The following is a 19290-nucleotide window of genomic DNA, read 5'->3' as shown; positions in this document are numbered from 1 at the left end:
TGTGTTGTGCGTGTGGATGTAATCGGCAGCCTCACTGACTGACTGACTGACTGACTGACTGTGTGTGTGTGTTTGTGTGTGTGTTTGTGTGTGCATGTGACAGAAAGAGATCAGGAGGGGGCAGAACGCGTGGAAACCGCTCTGCAGGACTGGATGCGTTTGGCGTCACAGACAGGAAAACACGCGAGTGCAACAAAGGTACGATTTCAATTATTATTTTTTGGATTTTTTGATCATCTGTCCATCTGTTCATGTTTTGCTTGTCCCCTTTAATGTTCTGCTGGCATGTGGGTTAATCAGAACCAAAACAGGGTGTGTTCAAGAGGAGGGAGTGGGGGGGGGGGGGGGGGGGTGTTCCATATCCATGCTGTCGTTTTTGTCAGTGCTGGAGAGGTGAGGCGGATACTGCTGGCTGGTTTACATCATGGAATCCCCTCCTCCCTCTAAAATAACTAAAAAGCTCCTCACACGGAGGTGAGCGGCTGCTTAATATCCATCATCCATTGCCTCCTTTCATGCATGTGTATGTGTGAGGGGAATAGCAGAATGGGCTCCCTTCCTCCCCTTTTTTTTCTGCCTCTTCCCTCCTTCTCTTCCCCTTAGGGTCGGGCAGATCTTATAATGTGAAGCCAGAGGAATTAAGGGCATCTGTTTCAGGGGATGAAAAAGACACAGAAAGAGGATGGTGTAAAAATAAAGGAGGGGGGGGGGGGGGGGGGTGCTGATTGTAGAAGGGGATGCGAAAGACAAGCAGCAGACAAAAAAATACTGAGGAATCCCACAAGCATCCCGTGAGGTATTCCAACCATTGTCAAACCCCATGCCCTCCAAACCGAGAGGAGAGAGCAAGGCGACCACACACAAGCTCCATATAGTATTCGTTTCAGGCAGATGGCCGGGAGAGGAGGAGGAGGAGAAGGAGGATGAGGATGGGGATGGGGAGGAGGGGGTTGGTGTTTTTTTTTATGTTGCTCACAGACAGATACAGCATGCATTCACAAGAAAACCCAGAAAACGCACACAGATGTGCAGGTTTTTTTTTTCTTTTTTCTTTTCTCTTTTCTCCCCACTCTCAGCTCGACACACAAAGGCATCGTCACGTGCAACTGGCATTAAATCGTCCAATCATGTGTGTATTTGGGTTACATATTCAGGGCCATTACAATTGCACACTGCCAGTCTGAATTACGCAAGAGCCCATGACCAGGAGGGTCGTACTGTATGGAAGAGGAAGCCAGTCCACAGACCGGTTCAGGGTTTTCGAGGCTCGAGGAGACATTGAAAGCTTCGACAGTCTTACAGAAGCCAGCGAACAAGGCGGAGCGTCGCAGATAGAAAGAGGAGCGAGCCTCGGATGAAAGAAGAAAAAGACGAAGGCCATCCACACCTTTTTGACCATGTTGACCCCTCCGCTCCCCGTATAGCCTGCAACTGACAAAAACATCCACGCTAATGTCTTCAGAGTGTGACGAGTCCTCTTTTACTTTTTTTTTTTTTTTTACCATAGTGAGACGTTCCCATATTTCAAATTCAAACCATATTTCTTTGCTTAGAAATGGAAGTACCACGAGGTAGGACAGGTGTTGTCCTGCAGAAAGCCTCTGACCTTTGTACTCACTGCACTTGTTTGCGTCTAATGGTGTTGATTTTGTTTTTTTCGAGCTCATTCGACCGTGCTGTGGTCTGTTGGGATAAAAGCGTACAGGGAAAGTCGAGCTGTTGTTAAGCAGAGCCTAAAACTGAGCCTTAGATCCTTGAGGGAGTCAAGTCGAGCCACTCCACGGAAAGCTGCAGGGTCAAGAGACTTTGCTCTTGAGCATGTTATCTGACCTGGAGTTCAAGCAAAGTTTCAACTCATATCGCTTTCGTCTTTGTGGGTGAAACTTTGTTTTACTGATTCCAGCCTTCATTGGTTTTCCGTCGTTTCAGCCTGAGCCTTTCAAAAGTATTGTCCAACAAACTCTTCTATCCTTCTATCTTTATTTAAAGTTCATATCTCAAGCCTCACGAACACATAAAAAAATGTTCAGGCTAAACCAGCCTGTACAGTATGTATTCACATTTGAAGCCTAACTTAAAACACAAGTTACATTCTTTTCTTTTAGCTATTGACAGGATTCAGCCGGCATACTTCTCACAACCTTTAGCTCATTTGTGACATGTAGAGAATTATATAGGAGATATAGGAGATAGGAGAGAGGTTTTCTCTCCTATATCTAGTCATCAAGGTGGCAACTACAGCGTTTACCGTGTTAATGTCCAAGATTCAGACAGCGTGATGTTGAAGAACTGACAGATATGCAACTCTTGTCAACTGTGCAAGAATAGAATTCATAATTGTCCCATTCATAGGGGGGTGAAAGAAGTCACGGAAGAGTCAAGTATTACAGCTGCCACATTCAGATCTACATTTTAGCATTGACAATCGGACAGAAGCTCCGAGAATTTGGAGTCCTCTCATGGTGGTTTGGTGTGTTTGACAAGGAAAATCTAGATTTGTGACTCTATATTTGCCAGAGCTCATGTTTCTGTCAATGAAGATTCCAGTCAACTTTCCACTTCAATCAAAGCCTCACAGCAAATGACATTTGTCACTAAGTTCAAGTTTATATTTTGACTGTAGGTTTTGCCTCTTGGGGTGCGTCGGCGTTAACACGCCAACACATGTAGCTTCAGCAGCAAATTTTATGAACTTTGCGTATTAGTCGTACAAACGATGAGCAGATTCGATGTGTTTGTGATGGTTTGGATTGGACTAACGACCTGTTGAAGTACACTGTACAAACAGTACGCTCGCCGCACAATCTAAACAAGCCCGGATGTTCGTAATATTGTTAACAGCCCAGGAGTCTGTCCGTGTTATTCACTGCATGCTGATTGAATCCAGAAGAAAAGTGTGTTTATGCCGCTTCTCTCAAGGAGAGAGCAGAAATCCTGCCAATCCCTCGCAGTTCAAGCACGAAGAGACGAGCTTAAGGTACTCCAAACTTTTAAAACTGCCGTTTCTGACAGATGGGGCAGAAAGTAACCTTTTAAACCTGGCAAACACGTCTGCTGCTTCTAAATATGATGTACGGAGGGGAAGAGAAGCTCCTCAGGATGTTTAGCTCCTTTCAAAATTGGCAAAGGAATTTTAAACAACTCTCTTCCTCGCTGCCATAAAAAAAAAAACTCGCACTTTTTGGCTGGTCACTGGTGTTAATTTTTCCACCCTGATCACACAAAAACACGCTTTTCTTTTTTCTTTTTCTCCGTTAGGCCTACTAAAGCTCTGTGACGGCCAGTGTCATACATTGTTTCTACCCCACTACACTGCTGTTACGTAACATGCATATCAAAGGCTTTAAATGCTTTAAATGTCCAAAGAAAAGAAAACCACTTGGTCACTGCTTTAATCCAACAAAGAGGAGACACACGGGGCCTTGATCGTTTGATTTAATAAACATAATAGACCACATTTGCACCCCCTGGAGCAATAAGCCTCCTCCCTGCTGCCTTCTTGACTCCCAGGGGATGCATCATTTCCTGGGCCACTGCCTTTTCCCCCTCCCCCCGTTTCTGGGACCCAGATTAACTTGCAACACACACGTGTAGGATGGGCAGGGCATGCTGGGGGGGTGGTGGCACAGATGTCCGGGCTAATCGAATGATCATGGGTGGTGGTGGTCTGACCGAGAGGCAGCAGCACGAGGAGAGAGTGTCAAAAGAGCGTGAGTCAAAAGAAGATTGCAAATGGAAAAGTGAAGCATTTGGTGTCTAAAGTTTTGTAAAGGATTGAGGAACATTTGCAATGTTGAAAATAATCATACAGATAAATGTGACAGATGTGCTGGTTGTTTCAAATGACAAATCCATGTAAACGTGTCCCTGCCTTCAGGTTATTTCAATAATAGTTACATCAACCTCGATCTTAGTTCATTTGTATCATTTCATATGTAGCCTATATTTAATATATTTGTAATGATTTTCCTTTTGGTGACTTGATTTTTTTCATATATTGAGTGTGTGAATGGACGAATGTGATGGAGCACATGAAGCACAATGCCACTGTATGAGTAACTTTCCTTTCCCATTAGCAATTCTGCAATGAACCCGACTAAGTTCATCATAAATAGATTCAGTCCAACCAGAAGCGTTGAGTCATGGAAACTGGAAATTGAATAAGAGATGAATTGACTTTGGAGAGATGATTGTGTACTGCAGATATCTTCTCGTAACATTTATGTGCAGGTCATTTTTAGTTCAGCCACTTCCAAACTGTCTTTAATAGTTAAACTAGGTGAAATCTGAAGGAGGCCTCCACTGTCTGATGGGAATCATCCTGGGAAAATCCATTGTTTTCCATCTTGTCCAGTGCGAGGAGATGAATCTCATCTTACAGAGTTTGAACTACATTTTGAGTCCAACTCCTTTAAGATGCACAGGATTTGTCTCACACCAAGTAGTCATTTCAGGTTGAAATGATGTTCTTAATATATGATATTATCACTATTAGGCATGAAAAAGTCTTCTTGTGTGAGTTAGATAGAATATAAAACTACCTGGTGAGGCTTTTTTCTACAATCTGCAACTGTTACATATCAGATTTATGAGCCTGGTATTAATGGAAATTCAACTCCATGGAACCCATCCTCAGAATTTGACCTGTTGACTATTACCCCCAACTAAGTCTGATCAAACTCACATCGAGGTCTCTGACTTTATATTTAAGTGATATGCAGTTTTGAGTGTTGCAGAAATATATTCTATTTGTCCTACTATAACATATATGCTATTGGGAGTTGCACAGAAATCAGTTCTCCAGCTGTTGGTTATAAAAACTCAAGAATGAAAAGAGAGCCTTTCTCCGGCCGGGAAGCAAAATTAGTAAAACACAGTGGCGTGAGGAGTCGTCAAAGATTTGACATAATTTTCACGAGACAGAAGGAGAAAATTTGAGGTGAAAATATTGTGATAATTACTTGGCAGTCGTCAACATATGAACAATGATTCACCACCGTTGATGAAAAACATGTTTATTCTAATTCATGAGGCGCCAAAAAGTTGATTCATTCATTGTTCTTAAACTTTCCTATTTGGGGAAAATATAAATGTAAATAAATATATTAAAATATATATATATATATATATATATATATATATATATATATATATATATATATATATATATATATATATATATATATATATATATATATATAGTAACTTCTTGATAATTTTTTTTTTCAGACTAACAATAACAAGTGAACGACAATCATATTTTACATTTTCAACAATTTCTTTTTCATTTCATTTTCAACAATTTGACAATAGGGTCAAACTGGAAACTTCCCTCTCGTACTGTATGTGGTGAAGTTCCAAAATACAAGAAGGACCAATTTATTTGACCATGGACAAAGTGGAAATTTCTCTCTCGGAAGTTCCAACATTAAAGTGGAAACAATACATTTAAACAGGGTGAAATTGAATCCAGGTTGGAGTAAAATTCCAACATTGAAGTGGGAACATTAGATTTCAACAGGTATCGTATGAGAAAATGACCTTGACGGAGGGATAAAGTTTCAACATCCAAATGGGAACACTACATTTAAACAAAGACAAATTAGAAAGTTCAAACACGGAATTGGACGTATACTCTTAAAAAATTGCAAAATAACTTGCTTCAATGGTTTTTACATTAGAAGAGATTAAACCCACCTAACACACCATTTGCAGTGGATTTCCTGCTACAAGACAATTGCAGCATCTCCACGTGTGTAAAACCGGAGTCTATAGATAATATTGATTCTACAAACGTCATCTCATCACTGTGTTGGCGGATTAAATACGGTTTGCTTGCAGATCATCAGTGGACTTTCTTGTCGGCTCTTTCTGCGGAGTACTCTCAGCCCGGAAATGTAACTTTGAAAAGTGGAAACTTTGCACATTCAAACTTCCCTGAATGCCCCATGAGTCCTGGTCACAGGCAGCCTGACATTCTCAGAGACTGTGATGGAGAAGGACACTCAGCCGTCACACTCGCCGTCACCTCCACAAACAGTCGTGACCTGCCAGCTCAGCTCAGCGCTCTGTGTGTGTGTGTGTGTGTGTGTGTGTGTGTGTGTGTGTGTGTGTGTGTGTGTGTGTGTGTGTGTGTGTGTGTGTGTGTGTGTGTGTGTGTGTGTGTGTGTGTGTGTGTGTGTGTGTGTGTGTGTGTGTGTGTGTGTGTGTGTGTCCTGCTGGTTTGTCTTTATGTGCAGAGGGAGGTGTGTCCTTTCTCCTGTTCAAGGACAGGGATCCGTGCTACGTTACATTCAATAGTCAATACTGCCCGATTGTGTTCATTAATAACTCCGGAGGTCAGTTTTATGTTACCTCTCCTTGCCATAAAAGCCACCCTGGAGGAAGGTATAACCACTGCATCTCCTCTTTTATCTTCCCAATAAACTTTATTCCCAGCTTCTTCTCTTTTCTCTCTCTCTCTCTCTTGTTCTGTGTACGCTCTCCTATCAGTTTACGGCTCTGTAAATCTTTCTTTAGCTGACTGTGCCCTTCCCTGCCTTCTGTTTCACTGTCACATCGCAGACTGCAGCCTTATTGTCCTGTGACACGCTGAGAGCGCCAGTCTCTCAGCCTGACTGTTGCATGACTGAAGTTTCTGCGTGCGTTTACAGCTTTTGTGGCGCTGCTTGCAATGATAGTCATGATGAACAGACTTGCGTTTTTCAAAAAAAAAAAAAAACAGTCGTGTTTCTGTGGATTTTGGTGGTAAGAACAAAAAAAAGGGAAATGAGTCACAAAGGGCAGGGAAAAAAACAGGGTTGTTGTTGTTATTATAGTAACAAAATTATGCCGGATTAAAAGGCTTGTTCACATACTTTATTGGATTGGATGAACTGATATAAAGTAAAAGCCTCATATCAGCAGTCTTCACACAGCAAGGAATATACTCGCTGTCAAGCAGAACTTCTAACCACTACACCACCATGTCATAAAGATATCATTTGATTTGCAAATAACTGCAATTTAATTCAAACTTTATTTTCTATATAAATGTCTTATGATATGACTCATCAACTTATAAAGTTAGAACTTTTGGGTTTAGTCATTTGACTTTTGCTTCAGTTTTGAATCTTTTTATTTTACCTCAACCAATAATTTGTACAGTTGGATCCCTTTTGAAACATTTTTATACATAAACAAGTTAACAGTGTTGTACTTTGCCCATCTGTACTTTGTGTTAACTGAAGTCCTCCGGGCTTTCGAGTTCTTCAAACCTGGCTTTAATAAACACCTCCATCCCTGTTTTGATTGTTATGACACACATGTTCATTTCTGAACCTAGAAGGTATTACAACATGGTGGCTGTTTATGTTGTTGTTGTTGTTGTTTTGTTTGATCTCAGTTTTCGTCTCAATTTTACGCGAGTCACCTCAGGGGCTATTTTCAATGTGGCTTCATGCTTTGCTCCAGTTGTTTCAGATTGAAGTGCTTTTGATTGAAGTGGAATTTCAAACTCGGAATGTCGGAAGATTCCTGGAAAAACCTTGTTATAGTGAAAAAGAAAATCCAGCTTTTTCCAAGTATATTTTTGATAATTGACATCCCATGCTCCCCTTCTCTAAGTTCTCGTAACAATCATAATAATCGTAAGTTATTCTTTTTTTTTTTTTTTTTTTAATCTTCTGTTTCCCAATTCAAGTGGACCCTCAAGTTTGCACCCTGTCGTTGTGAGAGGAGAGTTTGATCGTACTGTCAACGTGCTTCTGGCAGCAGTGATTCAAATCTTTTCAAAGAGATTAGGTTTAAAATGGAAGTATCATTTATAAGTAACACATTGTTTTGTACAACGCGTCATAAAAACAGCACACATTTCCAAACAGCTCCACTCCCCCTCAATGTTTGGATGAATGCTCCAGTGGCATCAGATAAATACATTTCAATCTTCGAGTCGAGTCATTGGTATGACCAGGAAGAAACCTCTCAATGCTGTTAAACCAACAGAATACGGCTGCATGTCACGTCGCGCGTTAAAATCTCCACATGGAGTCTTTGCTCATCAACTCCCACTCCCGACGCATGCCGTATGTGACGGGACCAGGCCGTTTGCACAAATTCCCACGCGCACAAAACTTAAGAGACCCTCAAAACTCGTCCTGCAGCCACTCGCAGGTTAATCGCTGGCTCTCCAGGGTCCAGATTCTGAAGCTAGGGACACATTTTTAATTACCATGCCCATGATTTTGCACCATGGGCTTTACAGAAGACAGAATACTCCCTGCCTGGCCGCCCTGAATTCTGTGTCTGGATGGTGTACAGGCCCCCCAAAAAAAACAAACTCCGACAGGATAATAAGGTGTGCACTATAGAAAGAGAAAGGGGGAGCAGCAAAGAGGAGGGAGAGCCAAGCTGAGAGTCGGCATGTGTGGGAGTGCAGGAGAGATCGTCACTCTCGACAGGCCAGGAATTATTTTTTTCCACACCAGGATGTTTCCTGCAGTGCTTAATCACCCTTTAAGTCAGCGACACCCAGAGTCGAGCACAGCAGCTATAATCACATCTGTAGAGCGCCTCGTCATGAACACAGACCCCCCCTCCCCAACAAAACCCAGAGGAAGGGGTTCAAAAAAAAAAAGCCCCAAATGGCAGGGGAAGGATGGAACGGGGGGGGGGGGGGTGGATTGATCAGAGCAGGACGGAGCATGCTGGGGCTGCTAGAGTCCCATCACCGAACACCTGTCTGCCTCAGAAGGAGGGACAGGAAGCAGAAGGCGCAAACACAGGAGAGAAATGGATCACTACTCACGTCCCATGATGCAGTTCAGTCTGTTCAGCGAGGCCCAGACCGGCTGCAGTGGCAATGAGATAGAGAACAACATCTCCAAGGTGCAAACCGTTTTAACACTTTCTGTCCCGTTACTACTGATCCCGATGCTGCTTTGCAACATAAATACGATGGCGACACAAACAACTCGCAATGACAGTTTTCTTTTCTTTTCTTTTTTTTTCTTTCAAAAATCGTAGCTTTGTTTTTAGGCCAAATCGCCCAGCCCTGGTCGCTTACATAATAATTGATAATGCGTGGTGAGGAAACCCGTGTCCTTATTCTAAAGGATTGATGTAACAGTTGATTAGAATTTGAATCGTAACTGTTCAAAAAGTAGAAAATGTTATTGAAATGTTGCCTTGGGTGAGGTTAGCAGTTAACAGTTAACTTACAACTTATAAAATGAAGTACAAGTGTCTGTCATGAGTGTTGACACTGATATTTTGTTGATAAATTGTTGATTTTTACATCACTACTTTTGTGTTTGGCGTTTGTGTTTGGTTTGTGTTCGTAGTTACCTAGAGTAGATGGGAACGAGAGTGTGTCTATGTGCCAGGCCAGCCCCCGCTGTGTCAGCTCCAGCCGACCATGACCTGAAGGTGGATAAAGCGCAGAGCCTGTATGGATGGATTGATCCTCCACAAAACAGAATTATGCTGCAAAAAGCGATGTTGGTGTTTGTTTCTGCTTCTCATATATTAATGCAGATTTTTTTTTTAAACAGATTGAAAGTATTTTTCTCCCCACTATAAAGTTGTGATAAAACATACTGATTACTTTAGCAAACTTTTATTTTGTAAAAAATGAATTTTTTTTGGCAGAATCTTAAAACATATTCAAGCTTGTGTGTCACCCATTGCTGTGAAGTTTCTTCTTTTTTTTTTTTTTATCCCTTGCTGTGGTCAATCCAAGCAGTTTTGAAGGTTGTACAGACAGATGAATATGCACTTTTCTTGAAGCAAAAAAAAAGAAAAAGAAAAAGTTAAACCTGATCTTTAAAAAAAAAATTGCACAAATGTACCAACATATAGCCTCTAAACCTGAACAAACAAGAGAAGGTAGAGCAGGTTCCTCCCAAATGTAAATGTGAGCCGAATGGCAAACGAGCCGGATGTTTCTGTGAGTGAGTAAATACTCTCAGCAAATAAAAGCAGCCATGACATAGTCACGAGTTATGCGACGTCGACAATGTGTAGGAAGGTAATGTCAATAAAGGCGGTGCCTGTTTCACCAGTTTGCAGTGCATATTTAAAAATAACACGACGATAGGCATTTTGTGAGTTACGTGCAAAATATGACAGAAATAATTGAATACCATTGAAAATCAATTAAGCACAAAATGAAAATTATCATTGTGTTGCTTTTTTGTAATTAACTTCAGCAGGACAAAGATGTTATTGTGGGATCTTTCTCCTAGTTCATACATCATTATAGAAACATTTCTTAATATTACTAATTGTGAAGACCTACACAACAGTTCAGTCACACTATTGAAGCAATCCAGCGAAGCTTTCCCAGTTCCTGTACTGATAATATTATCATTAAGCTCTTGTAACACCATGTAACTGTGTAGATTAATGGCTCCAGTGAACTTGGAGTGGAGATGATGAACCATTGTACTCTCTCAATCTCTGCTTGTTTCTTATTTAAACTTCAAGCAGTTTCAGCATTGCTGGAATACTTTGACACACGGCATTTGGCTGCTGTTGGCGAGGTTTTGTTAATGGATGCCTCGCCGCAGACGCTGCCTTGCCGTTGTGTGCGGACGTGATTTATGGCAGCTGGAATCCCCTTCCTCTGCAGATCTGCTCATCCAGGGTAATCGGCCCATTTATCAGATGCAGCGGAGGACCGAGATGCAGAGTCACAGATGCATTAAAAGTGAATGTGTAGGGTCAGAAGAAGAAGGGAGGCCCAGAAGCTCTGGGTCATCAGCGACAGAAAAGCAACTTTCAGGCATAGTTTGGCATTTTGGAAAATCTGCTACAATAAAAGAGACAATACCATGTGATTTGGTTACACATGTCTGAAAATTGGGAAAACATGGAAACACAGAATCACACACTGATATTAATAGAAATGGTTCATTTAAAGACACCACTCAACCTCAAATACTGGTGTGTAGAGGCACAACTAATAGCATGTTAAGCGTCAGTTTTCTCAGATTTTGTTACTTTGGAAAATAAAATGGGATTAACTTTACTACAAATCTTAACTACAAATCTTCCCTGAGTTCGTTCCACTGGACGCTGGTGATATCAAACAGAGGAAGTCGAGACGGGGGTCTCCCGGAACGTCACAAACCTTTTCCACCCCGAATTAATGTGTGCCCTCGCTTGTGCTTCACTTCCATCTGTTGCGCCTCGTGGCGTTTCTCCGTCGGAGTTTGTAGGAGCGAACTGTGACATTCTGACACATAGTGATCAGAAGACACAGGCTACACACAAATGCCGCGGCGTAATTTATCAGGAATGCGGGAACGACGGCGGCGTGGCGGTGCACGGCTCTGAGTCTCCCTCTCTTTCAAGCTCTCCTTGACTCCTCTGTGTGTGTATGTGTGTGTGTGTGTGTGTGTTTACAGAGAGTGTGGCGGACACAGGCTGCTGAGTGAGCTGCAGGAGGACGCCGGGCCCGGAGGAGTAAGCAGACAAGGTAAGTCAAGGCGGGGGTGGTGGGGGTTGTGACAGGGGTACATGATGAGGGGTCAGTCACTCACTCTGCAGCTCCAAAGAATTGGAGCGACGATCCTGACAGCTCCCATGAAGTTGTGGACAGCTGACACAGTGAAGGTTTGCGTCCGTCTCGGATGCATTATTTATCAGTGCCTGTCGGGGCGTCACAGTTATCAGCATGTTGACACCACAGGCAACCTCTCCGGATGCTATTTTGAGCTGCCCGCAGATAGAGAAAGGGAGCTTTGATGACCCGGTTTGACCTCAAAACAAATGATTCAAAAGACGCTCTGCCCTATAGTCTATTATTCATATTTAACCCACCCTTTTTTTGGAGAACATTTAAGGCTTCTCTGGCGAGGCTCTCTGCGACGTGTCACCATCGCCTCAGCCTCCCCTCTCAAGATAAGAAAATGTCAGGGTGGCATTTTGGCACTCTGTGACGATAATAAGCAGGAAAACGACGTTTTGAACTCAGTGACAGTTCTGTCAAGCTGTCAGATGCCTTTTTTTTTTTTTTTTGTCATGCCAGACATACTTCACTTTAAATTTAATCCTCAAGGGCTATAGATTGAAAGTAAATTCTTGCCAATTTCAGCCGTCATGTCTTACCAGTCCAGTGATTAGCATTCTGATCTGTTCTTTTACTACTTCCCTTAAAACCACAGATGTATCTAATTTAAATATTATTTATATTTAAAGATGAATTATGCATCTGTGCTTCATCCCACAGTATATATATATATATGTTTTTTTTTTTTTATATATATATATATATATTTATTTATTTTTATATATATATATATATATATATATATATATGAGCTTGCGTGGTTTGCTTGTTTTCTTCACGCATGCATGTTGTGCTACAGAAACACAGCACCAACTAGTGGTCCAGCTGCTGTACTGCGCAGGCTTTCTGAGCTTGAAACTAAACATTACATATTCACTAATGCCTGCAGTATCATATGACTTTTAACAGCCAGCCAGATGCTCATAGGTAATTCATTTCCATGAGCCGCTCCGTACGAATAAACATGGTAGGTAAAGGTAGGTAAAAGGTTAGGTAAGGTCAAACTAACCTTCATAATTCATCATTTTCAGAGGCAGTTTAACTTAATTTGGTTTTTTTTTAATTGAAACTCAGCACCTTTCCTTTTCAGCACTGCATCAACTAGATTGATTTGCAAAAACCTTTTATTTAAAAGAAAAAAAAGCCCTATTTTCTCAAACATCCCAGAAACATTAAAGAGTGACATCTATTCCTGTCAATAGTTTGACTTTAATTAGTGCCAAGGTTTTGTTGTTTTTTTGTTTGTTTGTTGTTTTTTTAAAAATCAGAAGTGGATAATATAATTGGCAGCACACACATTATGACCCTACAAGGTGATGCTCTCCCCAGCATGAGAGCAGCCGAGATCCCTCAGCTGCAGCGACTATAAAACATCTTGTTTATGTTCCACCGTTAATATTGTGCAGCCTTCTGCAGCCTGAGCTTGTAAATCCTCCTCAGATTGTCATTTGGTTTGCACTGATTCCGTTCATAGATGTTCCAGCTCGGTCTGTGAAACGTGGGAAGTCTGTAAATACACCGAATCTCCTCTCAAATTTGGATTTAAAGGAGAATGCTTCTGTATAAAAATGACAAAATCAAATAGTGTAAGTAGTGTGACTTTGCGATTGTATATATTGCCTTCTTCACCTCACAATAACCTCTGCTGTATTAGAGTTGTACACTTTAATAAGCTGAAATTCACTTTTTGTCAAGACGCCAAATTGCAATTAATTTACCGTTCGCTTTTTAATTTACAAGATTTTTTTTGTTGTTACAATTTTGGCTGTGAATGCTATTGTACCTTTTCCACTCTTTGAGTTATTTTAGCAGGTTGTTAGCAGGCAGTTATTTTAGCAGGTCTGTTTGCTTGCTTTTTTTTTCTGTATTTCTCATAAGTTTTAGCTGTTTGGGAAAATTAGCAAATGAGTCTGTCCACATTGAATGAAACTCTCTGATTTAATCACGGTGAGATCAACAAGAGGTGCAGCTGGACACACTTTGAAAGGCAGCACGAGATGTGACAGAAATACATGATGAACTATTAAACCATTCTTTAACTGGGAAGACACAATGAGGGACTTATCAATAAATTCAATGTATTGTGGTGTTTCTTGCATCACGCGTTTTCACCTCATTCCATTTTCAACAGCACGTCAACCAATCCGACACGGATGTAAAACGAGCTGCACTCTGTGACCTGTGCTGAGGTCGTGGTTGTTGTTGCGGCAGTTCACTTGTGGCCCCGGCGAGCAGATGTGCCACCACCGCGGAGCATTAACATTCATGGTTTGCACCTCACTGAGATCAGTATTGACCCCACACTGAGGGGCACCACGGTGCATACAGACGGATGACAGAGGGGGAGGCGCAGGGACGATTGATCGCACACCAAGGATGATGCTGTTTGAGAGCGCCTGGCCTGTTTAATCGAAGAGGTTATAGAAGACAGGGAGCATCTGAGGATTCTGCTCTGAGGCTGTGCAGAAACATCACACGTGTAATGAATAAATGAGGGGAGCATGCATTGACGACATAAGCAAAATCGGACAAAGATCAAAGGGATGGTGTCAAAGATTCCTATATTTAACATCCAGGGTCATAATTCGTACGGGTAAGATACTTCAGGTGTGCACAAAAAAAAATCAGCAGTCACTGACCGGTTTTGTGTTTTCTTCACATTTTTCTTTGGTTATCCGAGTATCCCGGTGTCAGTTCTAACAAAGTCCGTCTGTGATGCTTCATTCCTCTGGCCCTGCTTCACGTGTCGTTTCAACTTGCTGTCAAAGGCTGACCTGTGAACTCTGAGGTCCGAATCTTTAGTTTGGAGATTTACCTTGTTTGTCCAGAATACTCTCCCTGTCTGTACTTTCTGTTTCATCCAGCCTCTTTTTATTGAACCTCTTGCTTCTATAGTTTGCGTTTGTTACGTTTCCTCGGGTTTGTGGTTGTTTTGGAGTTTCCAAAGCTTCAGTTCGTCTTGTTCTTGTTCTTGTGCCTCTTTCAAATTCATGAATTCAACTCTCCAGTTAGCACAGAGCTTTTCAGTCTTTTCCGAATTTGGAAGCAAAGGAATTAGAATAAGAGCCCGCCCACTTTGGGTCATAATTCTGACAGTAAATTTGGTTCAGCTTCAAGGAAACGGTCTCATTTTCAAGATGGCTGCATACAGTGTGAGTCTTTAGCATAAGTGGTATTTTAATGTTGTTTTCTACAGTATTTTGATGTTTTTCTGACATTTCAATTGCTTGTTCATAATGTTTTCATTTATAGAAAGAGCTAGTGTAAGAACAGCTTTCACTAGATGTTGCCTTTGTGGGTTTTTTTTCTAAAGAAATAATTTCACTCTGAATTGGGAATTCAAAGAACAAGAGGCAACTGGAAACGAAACTTTTAACTGCTATCTGATAGTTATGTCTGTTGTGTCTTTTCTTTCCTGATTAGTTTTTGAATTGTAGTTTGAGTTCAGGGATCATGTTACTTCTTGTTCTAGTATCATGTCCTGCCCTTAATTTTGAATGTAGATTCTGTTTGCTGCATCTGCCTTTAGTTATGAAAGTAATTTCCATTTCCATGTGTGCTTCATTGTGTGAAGAGCGACTGATTCGGCACCACACATACAAGAATGAACATGATGTGAGGAAATCAGTTTAATATTTAAAGCTTGCACACTCATCGAGAAGTGACTGAAAGAGAAGAAGTAATTCCAAGATTTGAACCAAGAATTTACTTTCTTTTTCATTTGTTTGACAGATAATTTAAAACAAGCTTTTGCTAATCAAAATAGGTCAAATGAGTGGTATTGTACTAAAGGTTCATAATTCCTCACACAAGGCAGTAAGAAGAGGAATCTAAATAAGTGTCAGAGCAAAATCAGACTCTTTATTTCTTATTCTGCAATGTTTCTTATTTGAATAACTATTTTGAATATTGTGCTGGACAAAGTGACGCTCCACTCCCTCTCCTCCCACCATCTCGCTCCCTCCCCCCAACTGTCAGGGGCTGCCTAGCAACGAATTCCATAAATAATACGCCTGTGTGTGACGTATGTAATGTGTGTGTGTGTGTGTGTGTGTGTGTGTGTGTGTGTGTGTGTGTGTGTGTGTGTGTGTGTGTGTGTGTGTGTGTGTGTGTGTGTGTGTGTGTGTGTGTGTGTGTGTGTGTGTGTGCGTGTGTCCTCACTTTACTCTATTAGTAGGGTCCAGATCTTCACAGCAGAATATGGCTATGAGGTCTGTTGTACCATGTGCAGACCAAAATACTGAATCACACGACACTTGCCATATTTTCAAAGATTAAACTGTGATTATGAGGCTAAAATGACAAGAAACTTCAGTTTGGGTGTAGGTATTTATCCGCGGTAGTGATTGTGTTCGGGGAAGAGCCCTGGGAATTCATTCTGTGGACAAGTGTGTTGATTCACAAGCATGTGGGGATGATGAAGAGGGTTATCTGTTAGTAGCACTCTTCTTTGCATGCCTGTCACAGCGTGTTAACATGGAACTAACATGTCTGGGATGTCTCGCTCTCTCTGGTGTCCGCGTAGGCAGAGCACACTAGACCTGACTGATCGCGGCCATGGCGAGCAATAACACGGCCAGCATCGCACAAGCCAGGAAGCTGGTGGAGCAGCTAAAGATGGAGGCCAACATCGACAGGATAAAGGTGAGCTGGAAAAATGTGTTCATACCTTTAGTCATGGTCAAACTATTAACTTGATAGATTTTTTTTTTTACACAAAATGTGGAGCTAAAATTAGTTTGCATGGGAATTAAACTTCACTGAGCCTCTCAGGTTATAAACAAATAAAAAAATGTAAAACAAACACGTCTGAACATACGCCAACCATTATGAATTATGAAACAGACTCAGGTTAACTGATTGAAAATTCAGGAATGGATTACCTAAATCCAATTCATTTATTGATTCAATCCATTTAAAAAAAACCTTTATAGATCATAGGAGTTTACTTTGTACTTTTCTGTTTATTTATTAATTCCTTTCTGTCTGAATATATTTATTTTTCACTTATTCCCTTGCTTTGTTCACATACATAATTACTTTCACATTTATTTCTTTTTATGTCATGTGAATGTTGTCAGCATTATAAATAAAGGAAATCAGAAACTATTTAAAATGTTCCAAATTAATTCATTGCTATAGAACATGATTATTGGCTAATATATGAAGAAAATCAATGCTGGAGTATAATATAGCATTAAAGAGACCTTTAAAAGCATGCCTGTAATTTTATTTGTACATATATTTATTCATTCATTCTTTAATTAATTAATTAATTCACCTATTTTCAAAATTATGGATTTAGTTTCACTCCCCATGCAAGAAAAAACCTTTTGGTTACAAATATATTATTATTTCTCCATATATTTATCTGTTCACATGTTTAATGAAGCCTTGTTTAGTTATACTGATGAGGTTGGGTTTTTTTTTACCCTTGACATCCTTTGTGACTGCAGGTGTCCAAAGCAGCAGCAGACCTGATGTCGTACTGCGAAGCCCATGCCAAAGAGGACCCTCTGTTATCGCCAGTGCCCGCCTCAGAGAACCCGTTCAGGGAGAAGAAGTTCTTCTGTGCCATCCTGTAGAACCCAGCATGGCCCTTCAGCAGTCGGCTCAGTGTGGGACTTTGAACTCCGACGTTCAAAACATGTAGAAATCTTCTAGTGGGGGGGGGGGGCACGGCGATTATTGCCCCCTTTTCTTGAACGGCACATAAAGAGTGCAACAAATTTAAAAAAACAACAACAACAGAGTTGACATGTAACTAAAGGGATTGTGATTGCAGTTTTTGAAGGGGTGGGTGCGCGGCATGTTGAAGGGGCTTTTAGATTACTTTAACAAATGATGATGACGACGATGAAGAGGAGGAGGAGGAGGAGGGTGTTGTTTATCATCCAGAGATGTAATGGAAAACCAGTCAACCTACCGAGTGTTCAGGTTGTGATGTGTACAAACAAAAAAATAGCTAAAATGAGAATACAAATATTTTGTGGTTGTTTTGGGACTTCCAGATGTTTCGTTAAACGGTTTGTGGGCGAGTTGAGCAACGTAGGACAGCAGACAAGAACTACGTCTACCACTAGACACCATCTAATTATTGGAATGTTTTGTTTTTTTAAGTTGTTTATTTTGTGTTTATTCCAACTTTACCTAGATATCTTTATATGACTGTATGTGATTACTGAAGTCTCTCTCTCTCTCTCTCTCTCTCTCTCTCTCTCTCTCTCTCTCTCTCTCTCTCTCTCTCTCTCTCTCTTTTTTTTTTTACACCAACAGGTTAGTGAAAGCTTTTTTAATGGGATGTTTGAAACATTCGACTCTGTGACTATATTTACACCTTTACCTTTCCGAAAATCAGTCTCCGTGTATCAAAATCTATCTGGCCAATGTATTACAGTTTGTTTCCTTCAGATACAAACCCTCTTTCTACTATTTGTATAAAATGACTAGCAAGTAAACTGTGCTGTGCTGTGAGGTCTCAATGTGTGTTTGTATTATTTCTTATTACGTGAAAAAGAGTTTTTTTCTTTCAGTGTGCAACACAGGCAGAACTGATACACCAGTGAAACAAAATATGCAGCAACCTTATACACAACCTGTTACAACTTGAAAGCAATCTTATACTAGTACTTCTAATATCTAATATTTTGTGTTGAATGTTTCAAAAACAAACAAATCAGATCAGATATTTAACAAGTTAAAAAATAATCCCAGAGAAAAAAAGTGACATTTAAATGTTCCTGCATATAGTTTGGATTTCTTTTTACTCGTCCAAGATTGAAATATTAAATATGATATAATTATAAATCTCTTGATATCCCAACCTTTAAATTAATTTGAAAGACTGTCAATATGGGTGTAATTTGGTGTCTGGCAGTTTTAAATGTTTTTCCTTGTTTACATTTGAGAAATATAATGGTCAATATTCTGCAGATTTCATTGCTTTCTTTGTCTAAATTCGTATCTATCGAAAGAAAAACTCAAAATGCATAATAACAATTATCAGATAAGTCCAGTTTCCATAATAATTTCAAAGAATGTCAAATTCTAACATCTATGAACTGTGTATGTTTCACTCAGTAGTAAAAAGGAAAAACATTTATCATCCATAAATGATACCAGTTACCTAAATGAGTTATATAAAGTGCTTTTATATATATTTCTTTAGCATAGGTCAAATATAGACAAATCAAATATACAAGAGGAGTGATAGAGACCTTGGAAAAAATGCAGGGAATTGAATCCCCTGGTGCTTTCATGCAGAACAAAGCTTGCAACTGTACACCTATCAGGATCGAGAAAAGTTGGTACGGAACAAAAAGATTTAATCATGATAAATATTCTGATAAACAGCACCTGCTGACATAAGCTACAGTATGTCTTACTGTACTCATTCTCCTGAAACATTACACAGGAGCAGCAGCACAATAAAAGAAGAGAAATAGTGGGGTGGGCACTTTAAGCCCTTTCAAATTCAATGCAGACTGCTCTATGTTGAAATCGAACATGACACTTAAATATGACACTGATGGAACATTGAATGACCGATCCAATCAAGTGTGAAATTCCAACTTTGCTGAACCAGCCAGTCATAGCTCCAGGTCACCAATATTTACAAATTTAGTCAATCAGGCTAACAAAATATTGGAGCAGAGAGAACAGCAATTATTTGTTTTACTGGCCCTTAATGGAAATAACACCTGGCTGTTGAGCTTTCCCATAATTTGCAAAATTTTATA

At 40.4% G+C, this 19290-nt stretch overlaps 1 protein-coding gene across 1 annotated transcript; it reads left to right on the top strand.

Moving 5' to 3' along the window:
* gng2 (guanine nucleotide binding protein (G protein), gamma 2) lies at window positions 1-18033 on the top strand. The gene is made up of 4 exons (XM_080512386.1): window positions 1-198; window positions 11388-11458; window positions 16077-16195; window positions 17008-18033. The coding sequence occupies exons 3-4, from the start codon at window positions 16109-16111 to the stop codon at window positions 17134-17136; spliced, it is 216 nt and encodes a 71-aa protein (XP_080368512.1). The 5' UTR covers window positions 1-198; window positions 11388-11458; window positions 16077-16108; the 3' UTR covers window positions 17137-18033.
* Window positions 18034-19290: the final 1257 nt, after the last annotated feature.

This window comes from Blennius ocellaris (genome assembly GCF_963422515.1).
Source record: "Blennius ocellaris genome assembly, chromosome: 17".
NCBI classification, from domain to species: Eukaryota; Metazoa; Chordata; class Actinopteri; order Blenniiformes; family Blenniidae; genus Blennius; species Blennius ocellaris.
The sequence above is the reverse complement of the archived record's forward strand: the minus strand, read 5'-3'. Positions and strand labels throughout refer to the sequence as shown.

Bases quoted from the DNA above. Each gene is read 5' to 3' on its own strand.
- gng2 (XM_080512386.1), top strand. From the start codon at position 16,109: ATGGCGAGCAATAACACGGCCAGCATCGCACAAGCCAGGAAGCTGGTG. The intron at 16,196-17,007 runs GTGAGCTGGAAA...TTGTGACTGCAG, and splicing joins CCAACATCGACAGGATAAAG to GTGTCCAAAGCAGCAGCAGA.